The sequence below is a fragment of the Lissotriton helveticus genome, chromosome 6 (genome assembly GCF_964261635.1).
Source record: "Lissotriton helveticus chromosome 6, aLisHel1.1, whole genome shotgun sequence".
NCBI classification, from domain to species: Eukaryota; Metazoa; Chordata; class Amphibia; order Caudata; family Salamandridae; genus Lissotriton; species Lissotriton helveticus.
The window spans coordinates 583,409,132-583,424,988 of NC_136067.1; the positions used below are offsets into that span (position 1 = coordinate 583,409,132).

At 44.6% G+C, this 15,857-nt stretch overlaps 1 protein-coding gene across 2 annotated transcripts in view; it reads left to right on the forward strand.

Moving 5' to 3' along the window:
* FAM135A (family with sequence similarity 135 member A) overlaps window positions 1-15,857 on the forward strand; it is a 938,545-nt gene that overhangs the window by 319,865 nt on the left and 602,823 nt on the right. For both annotated transcript variants that reach the window (XM_078648016.1, XM_078648017.1), the window contains exon 7: window positions 10,568-10,741. In XM_078648016.1, the coding sequence (XP_078504142.1) occupies window positions 10,568-10,741 (174 nt within the window). The remainder of the gene's footprint in view (window positions 1-10,567; window positions 10,742-15,857) is intronic.

Here is a 15,857-nt window from a genome sequence, read left to right on the forward strand (position 1 = left end):
GAACTGGTCAGGCAGATTTGCGTACGCCTTTCCCCCAGCACCGTTGATCCCGCTGGTGGCACGCAAACTGCGACAACACTCACTCACCCTGATCCTGGTTGCTCCCACATGGGCGAGACAACCATGGTACACAACGTTCCTAGAACTTTCAGTAGTTCCTCATCAAAAACTATGCCTTGCTCCACATCTTCTAACTCAGAACCAGGGAGAAATAAGACACCCAGATCCCAATCAAATGAACCTAGCGATTTGGCTCCTGGGGTCTTAAAGTTCGGTTACCTTAACTTGCCCCCAGACTGCATGAACATCATTAGGGAGGCAAGGAAACCAACCACACGAGCGTGCTATGCAGAAAAATGGAAAAGATTTGTTATTTACTGCAACAATAACCAAATCAACCCATTAGACGCTTCCATTCAGAACATCATATGCTACCTGCTGCACTTACAACAGTGTAACTTAGCATACTCTTCCATTTGACTACACCTCGCTGCTATAGCAGCATACCTTCAGAACAGGCAACACCTTTCGCTGTTCAGGGTACCAGCAATTAAAGCATTTATGGAGGGCTTAAAAAGAGTGATCCCTCCAAGACACCCTCCTTCCCCAGTCTGGAATCTAAATATAGTGCTTACCAGACTTATGGGCCCTCCTTTTGAACCTCTACACTCATGCGAATTGCAATTCCTAACGTGGAAGGTAGCATTTTTTTTTTGCCATCACCTCACTCAGAAGAGTGAGCGAATTGCAAGCTCTGACAATTCAAGAACCCTTCATGCAGGTACATGCTTACAGGGTAGTTCTTCGAACAAAGCCTAAATTCATGCCTAAAGTCGTATCCAACTTCTATATTAATCAAGCAATTGAACTGCCAGTATTCTTTCAGAATCCACAATCAGTAGCCGAAAGAGCCCTGCACACACTAGACGTTCGAAGAGCTCTACTATACTATGTGGACAGAACTAAATCTTTTAGGAAAACAAAGCAACTGTTTGTTGCTTTTGCACCACAGCACAAGGGAAATCCTATTTCAAAGTCAGGAATAGCCAGATGGATAGTTAAATGCATTCAAATATGGTATCTAAAAGCTAAACACACTTTAACAGTCCCCCCTAGAGCACACTCTACACGGAAAATGGGGGCATCCATGGCTTTCCTAGGAAATATTCCCCTCGAAGACATCTGTAAGGCAGCCACATGGTCCACCATACACACTTTCACTAAACACTACTGTGTAGACGTGCAAGCAAAACAGCAAGCTGCTGTAGGCCAGGCTGTCCTCAAAACTCTTTTCCAAACTGCTGCAGCTGGCACAGGTGGCCACCGCTAGAGGATATACTGCTATTCAGTCTATGCACAGATATGAATTCAGCAGCCCACATGCCTCGAACGGAATACGCTACTTACCAGTATGCATCTGTTCTTGGCATGTAGGGCTGCTGTCATTCATATCGCCCGCCCTCCTCCCCGGCGCCTGTCGCAGCTGCAGCATTATCTTTAGCATGGACATCTCTTACTTTCCTATCTCTACCTCTGCCACAATGGCGAAAAACAATCTGAGCATGGAAAGGATCCCCATGCGCACTGTAGTCCAGGGGAGGAGTCACCTATCTCGTGGTACTTCGAAGACTCTTCCAGGACAACAAAGTGCAATCATCCGGACCCAACACTAGGCGGCGATCTATGCACAGATATGAATGTCAGCAGCCCTACATGCCAAGAACAGATGCATACTGGTAAGTAGCATATTCCTTTTGGAGGACAAGAGTGGATATTTGGAATGTAGAATTTGGATTAATGGGATACACCAAAAACTTATCCCATTCATTCATTTGACACCGTCTCCCATGTACAAGGATCAATAGAGATCTTTTAAGGGTCTTGTTGAATACTATGCCAAATTTGTGGACAGCATTGCTGATAAGACACAGGATCTTAGGACTTTGTTGAAAAAAGCATGTAAGTTTGAGTTGGGTGAGGAACCACAGAGGTGTTTTGATGCAATCAAAATAGAAATTTGTAGCGCTGGTATTTTAGTACTTTTTGATAATGGTTTAAAGTCTGTTCTCACAGTGGATGCCAGTGCCACCAGCATAGGAGCTGTGTTATCCCAGTGTAGCAAGACGAACATGTGGGAACAGAGGGAGGACCCCGGGCGCACTGGAGAGACCCATGCTAGTGTTCTTCTAGTGCATGACCCAGTTGTTCCTCCACATCCGTCCCCTTGACGGATTCAGGGGAGTGGCTGCTCTCTGATAGTGAAGAATGACTAGTGGCTTCATCAACAAAATCGGCAACTGAGAAAGCAGCAGACGGCATTGCAGTAGACACGGAAGTGGAGATGACGATGGACGTAGGACCAGAGTTTGGAGGCTCGGCAAAATGTGAGGAACGGTTGATCTTTGCCGATCGAGAAAAACTGAGGAAGAACCAAGTGTGGTGGCCAGGATAAAGAGCACACGAGGGAGGATGCGCAGGACCCAGGGTAGAAGTCCAGAGTTCAGGCAAGTGTGGTTCAGGTATACGTGCACTCTAGGGTTTGGGCTTATGGTATGAGTGATTTTGGGTCTATAGGACGTTTTCACCGCCTCTAACTCAAGGACATAGAAGCCTGAGATATCTGCATGGGTGAGCCAAGGTTTCTCCACAGTCAAAATAAAAGTTTTGAATACCACATATCGTGCACAGAGAACTGCTTGAGGGGTGTGTTTGTGCATTTGGCCCTGCTCACCCGAATCAGGGGTCTGCCTAATAACCATGTATTCCCTGTTTGCTGACGGTGTTTACTTGGTGAAGGGTTTAAAGAGAGGTAACAAAACAGAATAATGATGGCCTTGTAATAAAATTTTTCTGAGGCTGCTGGAGAGACAGAGGAAGACTGGAAGGTGTTGTATTACAGACCCAGGGACCCAGGAGCCTGAGGAGTATTTCTATTATTATGTACCTTTGACTAATGATATTCACTTTTGTTGAGGAGTAAAAGCAGTAGCGGCAAAGCAAATTTAGTGGCCTTGTATCTCTTATCCTGTTACAGTGGTGTCAGAAGTGGGATAAAGGATCCCCAACAAGACAGGGTGATGGCCTAGCCCGTGAATATGGATGAAATGATAAAGCAACTGGCTGAGGGCCAGCATATTTTGCAGTTGGTAGTGGAAGGACCGGCTCTCACTACATAAAAGGATCACAAGACTCTCCATGATGTTTTACAGTCACAGGCGGGTGTTATAGTCAATAATCAAGTTATACAAGGTACAGCCATACAGAGGTTGACAGATACTATTGCTAATACTAGGGTCCATCCTAATGTTCCTAGGTCAGTTTTACAAAATGTCCAACCGGGGGAGGACCCGGATTTCTTTTTTACTCATTTTGAGAGGATGGCTAGCACTGCATACTTCCTTCCAGAATGACGGGCCGATATATCACCGCACTGTTGTCTGGGTAATTACAAATGGCCACCAGGCTGCTAATCCTGCTGGTGTCACTCCATACTTAGAGATCAAGAGAATTATTTTGGAACGCCTGGAGTATGATAGTGAATATTATTGGTCAAAGTTCCCTAAAGAAAAAAGGAATTCCCAGGGCTTTAATATATAGGTTTCAGGATTTGAATAATGGTTGGTTGCAACCTACGTTGTCCTCCATGGTAGAGGTTTGGACAAAGTGTATTTGGAGCAATATCTGGATGCCCTTCCGAATCCTACTAGGGCTTGGATTAGACAACATCCAAACTTCACGGTGAGTACTGCCATAAATTTGGGTTGTGCTTATCAGAGCTACTGATTTCCCGCCTCTTCAAACCTGAACTCCTGAAATATGGGTGTCTCAACCACGGATGCCAACTCCCGTTTCCCTGCATTGGATGTTTTATTCTAAAACGACAGTTTCTTGATCACCTTCGGAGGTCAGATAACCATCTTGTTTCCCCCCTAGTAGAAAGGTGAACCAGGGTACTCCATGTTATCAATGTGGTGAATGGGGCCATATTGCAAGAAATTGCCCTCAGAAAACACCAGTATCAGAACCAATGGACGTTGGATACTCTCGGGATTGGGTGTTATGGGCTTGTGCTAGTTCTGAGAAATATCACATGTGGATACAAGTTAATAATGTTCCCACAAAGGTTTTGGTCGACTTCGGTTGTCGACATTCAGTGATAAGTTCGGACAGATCGAATCCAAACCCCTTACTTCTTTTATTACCATGAATGTAACATTCCAATTTCAAACATGCCCTTTGGTTTATCCTTCTCGTCAAGCGTGTTTCAAAGAATGATGACCTACATTTTTAAAGTGATGCAGAATGTCTTTATTCAAGATTATAATTTGGTCTTTGAGTCACGTTGAGCAACTTAATTTGGTGTTAAGACAGGTTTTTCATGAACTAGCCGAGGCTGGTTTAACATTGCATCAGGAGAAGTGTATATTTTTGGAGGACAAGATTGGATATTTGGAATGTAGAATTTGGATTAATGGGATACACCAAAAACGTATCCCATTCATTCCTTTGGCACCTTCTCCCATGTACAAGGATCAATTGAGATCTGTTAAGGGTCTTGTTGAATACTACACGTTGAGCAACTAAATTTGGTGTTAAGACAGGTTTTGCATGAACTAGCTGAGGCTGGTTTAACATTGCATCAGGAAAAGTGTACATTTTTGGAGGACAAGATTGAATATTTGGAATATAGAATTTGGATTAATGGGATATGCCCAAAACGTAGCCTGTTAGACGCCATTCATTCATTTGGCACCTTCTCCCATGTACAAGGATCAATTGAGATCTTTTATGGGTCACTTTTGATGCTCCAAGTTTGTACAGTATTGGGGATTAAGCAAATACGGACTTCAGTATATCATCCACAGACAGATGGTCTTGTGGAATGGTATAACTGTGCCATTACGAATCTGTTAAAAAAAATGGTGACTGAGACTGGGAGGGATTGGGATGGACAACTCCTGTTAGTATTGTTTGCTATTCGTAATCATGTACACACTTACATTGGTTACATTCCTTTTGAAATGGTGTTTGGTAGAAAACCCCTGACCCTGTTGGATTTGGCTGCAGAACGATTGGAAGATGAGGAGAATGAAGGGGTGGAACTCCTAGAGTATGCAGCCAATTTAAGACAAAAGGTTACCACATTGTGGGAGGATGTCCAAAAGAATTTAGAAAAGCCTCAGGAGAAATAGAAAAAAACTCATGATCAAAGTACCCAATTTAGGGGATTGGTGGTTGAGGAGAAAGTTGTGTTGCTCCTTCCATCCTCCCACAATACATTTTTGGTTAGATAGCAAGTTTTCTATACTGTGTTGGCCAAGGTTACCCCGTAACATATAGGGTGCTGTATCTTATGTGGGATGACTAGGGCAGATTTATCATATTTAGCGGCTTAAGAAGTGGGCGGAAAGACCAAGGGCTGGAAGTAAAGACAATGCTGCTTTCTTGGTGACTGATTCACAACTTCTTGAAATCTCTTTTTCTAGTGAATCCACGTCTGGGATGAGGGAATGGTTCCTTTGGTTTCAGATCTTTCTCCCTTGCAGAGGGAGAAACTCCAAGAGGTGTTAGGGAGATATGGTGATGTATTTTCCAGCCACCCAGGACAAATCTGATGGATACAACATGATATCAAGACTGAGGGTGCGAAGACTGTTCGACTTCGTCCCTATTGAATACATGAGGCTAGAAGACAGGCAGTTGAGAAAGAGGTGGAGGACATGCTAAGAGAGGAAGTGATAGAACCGTCTTGTAGTGCATGGTAAAGGCTATGGCAGATTGGGTTGACCCCCTGATGCACTGGAAAAAACAGCATATTCTACCCCTTCTGGGTTGTATAGGTTTAGGGTTTTACCTTTTAGTTTACATGGGGCTCCAGCTACATGCTAACGTTTGATGGATTTGGTTTTAAGGGATCACCACGGATATGCGGCTACATGGCTAGACGTTATAGTGATGTTTAGTCAAACGTGGGAGCAACATGTTGACCATTTAGAGGTCTTTTTAATCAGTCTGAGGTCTGCTGGCCTGACTGCTAATCCGGAGAAATGTACTTTGGCTACAAATTCAGTACGATGCCTGGGTTACCATATTCAGGATGGCACGATCCGACCTCAAGTTGATAAAGTACAAGCGATTAAAGAGCTACCTCGACCCCTTTCTAAGAAGGGTATTAGGGAATTCTTTGGCTTGGTCAGTTATTACCGGCGTTTTGTTCCCCGCTTCTCGTAGTTGGCAGCCCCTTTGACTGACTTATAATCAAAGTCTTATCCAGCTCAGGTGAGGGAGTGGTTGCCCTGTCATCAATAAAGTTTTGATCAACTAAAGAATCTGTTTGGAGAGCCGGTGTTCGCCTGTCCTAACTTTGCCAGACAGCTCATTCTACATGCGGATTCTTCAGATGTGGGCTTGGGTGCTGTTCTTTCACAACCTTACGCTTTGGTTTCTTTGCATCCTGTGGTTTTCTTGAGTAGGAAACTGTTGCCTTGTGAGCATCATTATTCTACTACTAAGAAGGTATGTTTGGCTCTCAAATGGACCATGGAGTCCTGTCAATATTATCTACTGGGTCGTTCTTTTTTGCAGTTGTCTGATCACTCTCTTTTGGTTTGGTTGGCTACAAATAAGGAATCAAATGTTAATCCAGTGTAGCAAGCCGAACATGTGGGAACAGAGCGATGACCGTGGAGGCACGGAAGCGACGCATGGTAGTGGTCTTCTAGTGCGTGACCTGGTTGTTCCTCCATGTCTGTCCCGTGATTGGCTGGATTTAGGGGCGGGGATGTGCTCTGGTAGTAAAGAAGGAGGACTAGCGGCTTCATCAACAACATCAGCAGCTGAGAAGAGACAATGACAGATGTGGCACCTGAGGTCGGAGGCTCAGCGAAACGTGAGGAAGAGTCAGCAAATTCAGCTTGAGAAGATGGAGGAAGAACGGAGTATGGTGGCCAGGATAAAGACCACCCGAGGGAGGAGGTGCTGGACGAGGCCGCCAGAACCCTGGATGGGAGTCCCGCTTTCAGGCAAGTGGGGTTAACATACACGTACACTCTAGGTTTAGGGCTTATAGTATTGGTGATTTGGGGTCTGTGGGACGTTTTCACCACCTGTAACTCAAGGACATAGTAGTCTGATATATCTGCACAGGCTTGCCTAGGTTTCTCCACTGTCAAAAGAAAATATTTTGAATGCCACATATCAACCACAGAAAACTGCTTGAGGAGTGTGTTTGAGCATTTGGCCCACCCGAATCAGGGTCCTGCATAATTAGCACTTATGCCCTGTTTACTCACAATGTTTACTTGATGAACGGTTTAAAGAGAGGTAACAAAACAATAATAATGACCTTGTAATTTGATCTATTCCAGGGTGCTTGAGAGATGGAGGAAAACTGGAAAGTGTTGAATTACAGACCCAGGAGCCCACAGGAGTGTTTCTATAATTATGTACCCTTGTTTAATGATATTCACTTTTGTTGAAGAATAAAAGTAGAAGTGGCAAAGCACATTGAGTGGCCTTATATCTCTTGTCCTGTCACACCCAGATTCAGTACAAGAAAAAAAAAAGTGGTATTTGCATCGCGTTCACTTACCATCCTCTAAAGCAATTATTCCATAAATGATCTGGAAACCCTAGCTGTGACTTGGGGAGCATAATATTTTAACACTTACCTGTGGTGTACCCAGTTTGTCTTATGTATAGACCATTGGGAACAAGTAGATGGACATACTGAAATGGATAATGATGAAGAAGGCTCTGTAGCTTTTCAGACTCAGACCACAATCAACAAGATGTTGTTGATTGTGGTCTGGGGGCTTTTAAGTGTGAAGAGTGGGAGCATGAAATAGAGTCTGACCCTGTATTAAAAGAGGGCGATGAGGATAATTTGTGTGGGCTGTAAGAGGGTTGAGTGTGGTTCCGTTTCAGGAGAGACCCTTTATAGAAATCTTGCATGAATTGTCGTATTTGGAGGTCAAGTAGAGAGGAGAGTGTTTTGTGCCTACATTAGGATTGAGGTTGACTTTGTTTAAGTTGGCCTATGGAAGACGTTTAGGTCAGTCATTGACTAGAAAGAGATTGTAAGAATACTTTTGGTAGCAAGAGTCGGAGGATCAAATGAGTTTGTGGATAGAAAAGTGTACTGATTGTAAAGAGAGTGAAAAAGCTTGAATGTGGGAAGTAAATCTTCTGTGGATCAAGTTGTGAATCCAGGAACATCATGGCATACAGTATGTATGCACTTTATTGGGCCATTATATGATTTAAGACTTAAATTGAGATATCCATTGGTGTTGGTGGACTTGCATTCTAAGTGGGTAATTGTGAGGTTTGTGTTCGTAAACAGACACTCCTCAGATGTGGTTCTCTTGCAAAAAAACGTTCTCATGAGAAATAGTTTCAAGGCCCTAAACCATTCAGGGTACGAAATGAAGGTTCATGCAGGGTACACATCGGGATCTAGAGGCACGGGAATTCTCATTAAGAGAGGGTTGCCCATAATTACAGAGAACACATGGATGGATAGATAGACTAGGTAGATATGCGGTAATCTCGGGACACTGACTTCAATCCCTAGGAAAATGGCCTTGCTGTGCATGCCAATAGGTTGGTCAAAGGTACCATTCAGATGGCAGAGGCCAATGATCGCGATATGGTCAGAATGGTGTCTGATATGGTTTGGGTTTATCGTACTTCTGTGAATGGTGTCACACAAAACAGTCCTTCTAAAGGAATGCACGGACGTGTGCCTGGTACCACATTGACTCCATCTTGGGTCAGAGACTGGATTGTCAATGGAAAAGGCTTCTACGGGGACTTGGATAGTGGCTTGGACAATACAGTGAAAGTGGTTGATTGGGTCAAAATCAGATCAGGCCAGATCAAAGGTGGATTGCCGACATTTTGCGTAAATACATTTTCTGTATTGCTTGAAGATGGTGAAAGATGGAAGCTTAGGAATGTAGCACTGCACCAGAAGAGTGGTTTGTGTGGGGAAAGGAATGAGGGGTGTTCTTGTGTTATGTTGATGAATTTGGTAATAAGGTTTTGTTTAATTCTTTGGGTAAAGTCTGTGGTGAAGAGTGGTTTTGGTTCGTTATTGTTGTTGTTTGTATGTGTAATTTGTCAGATGTTTTGCATGAAGTGAAGGGAATGTATTCTGATGTAATGTTGTGCTTTGGGTTGGGACATTCTGTGCAACGCTGCAGGAATGTGAGTTCCAGACTGATCATTTGGTTCCTGGCTGTCATGGTATCATCACCCTCAGGGTGTGCTCTTTGAACTAGACTTGAATAAATACACTTTGTCTCCTGTTTCCTGGTGGAGTGCCTCCTTTACTACAAATTGCTTATTCATATAACTTTTGCTGGGGGTGCCATTGAGTGGTAAAAACCTTACAGAGAACTTACAGATGGTAAAGTACCATACATCCCCATGCAAGTTCCTAAGGCCTAAATCTCATACTCAACAGCACCTTACAGCAGTCATCTTTGAGCTTTATCCAAGTGCTGATTAAAATAACAATGAAAAGTCTCTCTAAACACTTGATGTTGTCACTTGCAGTCTCAACTTATTGCCACCAATCTCACCTCAACGTATTCCCTCCCCTTCTACCTCCTTAGTATTCAGACCTTTTGCTCTGCAGGTGCCCCTCTATTCACAGTCTTCTCTTCTAAGTGAACCCTTCCTCTTTCCTGTGCACCTTCAAAATTGCTTACAACCCCCATGGCTTGTAATATAACATCAATCCTAATTTACCTATAAAGTGTGCAGTTCAATCCAGAAAGTGTCGGATAGTAAAAAGAACATTGATTCCTTCATCGTTGTGACCAATATTCATATGGTGTGGCTGAAGACTTATAAAAAGAGCGGAGAGCAGAGCACTTGACGTTTTCAAGACTCGTATCACCCTGTCTATTGACGTAATCAGTTGAAAGTTTATAGAGGCCCCGAAGTTACTGTTCGAAAAAATAGTTGGTTCTTTGTCCTGGCTTTCTGTGTTGATCTTTGTAAATCTGAAGAGATTTCTCAACACAGTCTATCTTTCAAATTGCCTAGATGTGAACAGGAGAGACCCAATACATGGCACTGTGGAAATCACCTCCACATACAGGATAAAGTACATTGAAAGCACCTGCGAATCAATAATTTTGTCAAGCTAGAGGAAAATAAAGTTAAATCGCAAAAGTGGTCAATGATGCTCCCATTGCCCTCTGTAATTTGCACAGAGAAGGTGCACTGGTGGATTATGATTCTAGGTTGCCACTTACCATAGCGTTGTTTTGTAACTTTCAATTTTATACTGGCAGAATGGCTCATTGAATTAATTGATCACCAATGACTTGTGTGGTAGCCTGCAGGTTACAAGTTTGAAACTTGGAACGTCAACACAGCCTTCCCTCATTTAGAGGTCTCCAAACTGAGTACCATTACATTGGCTGATAGTGCCCTTTAAGAGCGATCATAAATTAAATGACTCGCTACATAAACACAATGTGTTTTGCTCTCATCTGCATAGTTGTGGTGTTTCATTGCCCTCACTAATTACACTTCTGTATTTATTTTTCAGACCCGATGACCTAACTGCCTTGCAACTAATCAGCAGCCGAACATTAAAGCTGCACTGCAGTCTCAGCGGTGGCCTTCATCACTATGTCAATGTTATGTTTGATTACTTCCACCTTTCTGTCATATCTGTTACAGTTCACGCTTCTTTGGTTGCTCTCCACCAGCCACTAATAAGGTAATTTAGCTCAATAATTTTACCAAAAATAACAGTTTTGCAAGCTTTGTTTTGTTCTGTCTAAGAAATCTGCGTGGTATGAAAATAATGCAATGCATGTTGTTAGTAGAAAACCACTGTTTTATAGACGTAAATTATTATACTGGCTTCTATTCAAATCCACTGATGCTGCCTTCAGAGATGCTTTGTGAATGGTGCTTTCGGAAACCGATGGAGTAGTTGCATGTAGTGGACTATTCTAGAGAAGACATACTCTTGTTGTATTGGCTTGCTGCAGTCCACTCGTTTCTGAGAAGAGTAAGCGGAAAAATCGCAAAAGTTGGGGTGAGCCAGTTTTCATACTGAAGGCCTCCTAGTCTTGCCCTTCTAAGTCCCTTCTAAGTCAGTGGTGAAAGTTTCACGAAACATGGGATATGAGGGATTTCTATGGCTAGACACAGATATTAGCATGAGCTCTGCAAAAAAAGTTAATTTTGGTGGAAGTCTAATGATTAAAAATGTAATGAGACAACAGCTGAGGTTGTGATATTGTGACCCTGACAAGTTTGTGTACTATTATTTTAACATATCAAATATTTCTTAAATAGATATGCATATAAATGTAACTACAGAATTAGTAATTCTGGTCCACATATTGATTATACTGGGGAGATAATGAATTAAATGAAGATCAAATGAAATATCAAAGGCAAACATAAAAGTAAGGCAATAATTGAAAAAAAAGAAGACAGCATATGCATCTGCATTACACACCTTATGGTTTAACCGTATAATAGATGAGGCCCTATTCATATGGAAAAACAACAAGTGATGGACTGAATGTGGATCAATGTCACACACTCCCCCAGTCAAAAGATCTGGGCCCAAATCCATCGTTTTTTTGCACTCCACACCACCCTGGGTTAGACAATGGCGATATGCAAATCAGCTCTGACCCTGTTGCCCCATGGGAACAGTCCAGTCCGAACTACAAAAGCCATGTCCTTCCCAGAACGGAATCAAGCATCCGAGGACCGGACCGGTTTCGAGGTAACACCTCTCTTCAGCCCGGCTAGCTTGACTCCAAGTGGAGTGCCTGGGACCCACGTCTGGGCATCCCCAGCGCACTTAGGGCGGCAATTGCAAAAACAACAAGTGATGGACTGAATGTGGATCAATGTCACACACTCCCCCAGTCAAAAGATCTGGGCCCAAATCCATCGTTTTTTTGCACTCCACACCACCCTGGGTTAGACAATGGCGATATGCAAATCAGCTCTGACCCTGTTGCCCCATGGGAACAGTCCAGTCCGAACTACAAAAGCCATGTCCTTCCCAGAACGGAATCAAGCATCCGAGGACCGGACCGGTTTCGAGGTAACACCTCTCTTCAGCCCGGCTAGCTTGACTCCAAGTGGTGTGGAGTGCCTGGGACCCACGTCTGGGCATCCCCAGCGCACTTAGGGCACAGGGTCAGCGCTGATTTGCATATCGCCATTGTCTAACCCAGGGTGGTGTGGAGTGGAAAAACAATGGATTTGGGCCCAGATCTTTGGACTGGGGTGAATGTGTGACATTGATCCACATTCTGTCCATCATTGTTGTGTTTGCAGTTACCGCTCTAAGTGTACTGGGGATGCTCAGACGTGAGTCCCAGTTACTCCACACCACTGGAATCAAGCTAGCCGGGCTGAAGAGAGGTGTTACCTCGAAACCGGGCCGGTCCTCGGATGCTTGTTTCCGTTCTGGGAAGGACATGGCTTTTGTAGTTCGGACTGGACTGTTCCCATGGGGCACAGGGTCAGCGCTGATTTGCATATCGCCATTGTCTAACCCAGGGTGGTGTGGAGTGGAAAAACGATGGATTTGGGCCCAGATCTTTGGACTGGGGTGAATGTGTGACATTGATCCACATTCTGTCCATCATTGTTGTGTTTGCAGTTACCGCTCTAAGTGTACTGGGGATGCTCAGACGTGAGTCCCAGTTACTCCACACCACTGGAATCAAGCTAGCCGGGCTGAAGAGAGGTGTTACCTCGAAACCGGGCCGGTCCTCGGATGCTTGTTTCCGTTCTGGGAAGGACATGGCTTTTGTAGTTCGGACTGGACTGTTCCCATGGGGCACAGGGTCAGCGCTGATTTGCATATCGCCATTGTCTAACCCAGGGTGGTGTGGAGTGGAAAAACGATGGATTTGGGCCCAGATCTTTGGACTGGGGTGAATGTGTGACATTGATCCACATTCTGTCCATCATTGTTGTGTTTGCAGTTACCGCTCTAAGTGTACTGGGGATGCTCAGACGTGAGTCCCAGTTACTCCACACCACTGGAATCAAGCTAGCCGGGCTGAAGAGAGGTGTTACCTCGAAACCGGGCCGGTCCTCGGATGCTTGTTTCCGTTCTGGGAAGGACATGGCTTTTGTAGTTCGGACTGGACTGTTCCCATGGGGCACAGGGTCAGCGCTGATTTGCATATCGCCATTGTCTAACCCAGGGTGGTGTGGAGTGGAAAAACGATGGATTTGGGCCCAGATCTTTGGACTGGGGTGAATGTGTGACATTGATCCACATTCTGTCCATCATTGTTGTGTTTGCAGTTACCGCTCTAAGTGTACTGGGGATGCTCAGACGTGAGTCCCAGTTACTCCACACCACTGGAATCAAGCTAGCCGGGCTGAAGAGAGGTGTTACCTCGAAACCGGGCCGGTCCTCGGATGCTTGTTTCCGTTCTGGGAAGGACATGGCTTTTGTAGTTCGGACTGGACTGTTCCCATGGGGCACAGGGTCAGCGCTGATTTGCATATCGCCATTGTCTAACCCAGGGTGGTGTGGAGTGGAAAAACGATGGATTTGGGCCCAGATCTTTGGACTGGGGTGAATGTGTGACATTGATCCACATTCTGTCCATCATTGTTGTGTTTGCACCTATTCATATGGAGCTTCACAAAACTTTGCGCTTGGGTGCAACCACACCCAGTCATTCGAGCAGCAGAGCCCATTACCAAAGATGCGTCAAGATAAGTTTTCCTCCAAGGCTAATGGAAGGTGGTCTCTTGCACTGTAAGTCACTTTCCACATCATCCAAGTATAGGCCTATATATTAAGGAATATTTTCCACCGGGCCTGTGTATTCTAGATGATCTGTTTATGAGAGGCCTTCTATACATACTCAGACAGTCAGTTACTGTGTGGCTTTAAGGTAGTAGAGTGCCAATGTCAGAGTCTACAACACTTCGTCTTGTCAGGGCTCTTGAGACCCAACACCGTTGATGGTAGGTTATGTCTAGTGATTAAGAGGTGGCAGTTAGTACAGCCAGACTACTTGAGTACACTAGGGAACACTCATTGGATAATGTGTCCCATTCTACCATTCAGAAAGTTTCAACCGGGAACAGGACGATAATACATAGACCAGGTTTCTTTGATTGAATATTTCTAATTGCAGAATCCTCACCTTGTGAATACCCACAGGCACCAGACTGGATCCAAGGCTTTTTCTCTGCAGTTCCCTCTCGGCCCGGTTAGTGGTGTTGTGCGAATTCATCTCACAACGGAAGTGATGTGGGGCGCATATAAACGCCACTGTGCTGTCTACATCAATTCCTTTCTTTACACACCTTTCGATGCAAATCCGAAGCTCGCTCCCTCAATTCTGTCACTTGACAGAAGCTATTCTCCTAAATTCTAACAGGGTGCAAGGGGTATGCCCCCCCCTAAAAGTATAAGTTTTACATCTTGCAAGGATTGACATTAACAGATGTTGGTAACTGACCCTCACAAGGTCTGTCTCTTGCGTCTGGGCTCCTCATATGACTCAAAATATGGTGACAGCTGTGCTCGTATGACTCAAAGGCCATTCAAGACCACAAGGCCAAACTTTAAATCGCTGAGCAATGCAGGAGAGCTCGTAAGGCCATGTCTCGGTCTAAGTTGAAGATGTGGATGTGTTCTTGCTCCCGAGGTTGTTCTCGAAAAAGGTTTTCTTCTCAAGTTAAATTCAATGAAGAAACATGAGAATGTAAAGAGCGACTTCTCTTATTCCCACCTATCTTGTCAAGAGAAGTGGCGTGGACTTCAGGGTACCTCACGGTCTTGGTCTAATTCTCCTGCCATGGAACCGATCCCTCAGCTAATCCTGATGTGGCTCGAATTCCCTTGAAGAGGCCATTTTGCATATGCTTTCCTGGGCACCTCCGGGACCTCAGGATCCGAGGCGGCCTGCTTTCGGACTACCACCAGCGGATTCGTCCCTGCCACTGACTGTACCTCTTAACCCCATTCTGGGGTCCACTTCCGCTTCTCATCCGGCGCCAAAATGTACTACAATTCACAGTAGTTTCCAGCATGTCGTTGCTGGCGGAAAAACCTATGGTCCTATCAGACTTGAAAGCAAACCCACTACGCCCTCAGACAAAGTCGCGCCCACCTCGACCTCAATCCCAGCCTCAATGCTTCACATACCTGGTATCCCATAATGATGAGTTTGGTGATATGGGTACTCTGTGATCTATGGTGACAAGGAAAAAATAATAGTTAGTTTACAAAAAAAATGATGAGTATGGTGATAATAAATCGCAGTTACATGACGCAGAGAATTAATTTTTGGATCGCCAAGATGCCAGTAGTCTAACATATCTCCTGACACTAGTCTCAACTCTTCACCTGTCTTTTCCAATGAAGCATCAGCATCTTTTGCCAGGAGGGCTGCGGAAGTCCTTGACCTTTAACTGCCGTTAGTAGAAGTAAAACAAATAGCCTTACAGAGGATTCCGCAGCCAGGGTGGTCTTCTTCAGAGCTGTTTCTCTCTTTAAACAAAGTCCTCACTGATGTGCACTTGGGCAAAACCAGAATTGCGCGCCATGTCAACGGGCAATTGTGAGACGACATAACTTGCTCTGGAGGACCCATCTTTCCTCCTCCGGCATTCTACTATAGAGGGTCTAGCAGTACAAGCGTCTACAAGCAGGTTGAACCCTAACTCGTCCCCAACCACACCTCCAGACAGAGGTTTCAAACACGTGGAGCCCTATGGGTGTACTTCTCTGCCAACCTTGCCCTCCGATCCATTAAAACGAGTTGCATCCTGGGATTTTACTCACCACCATGTGGGACATGGTGGATGCGATCCTTTACTGA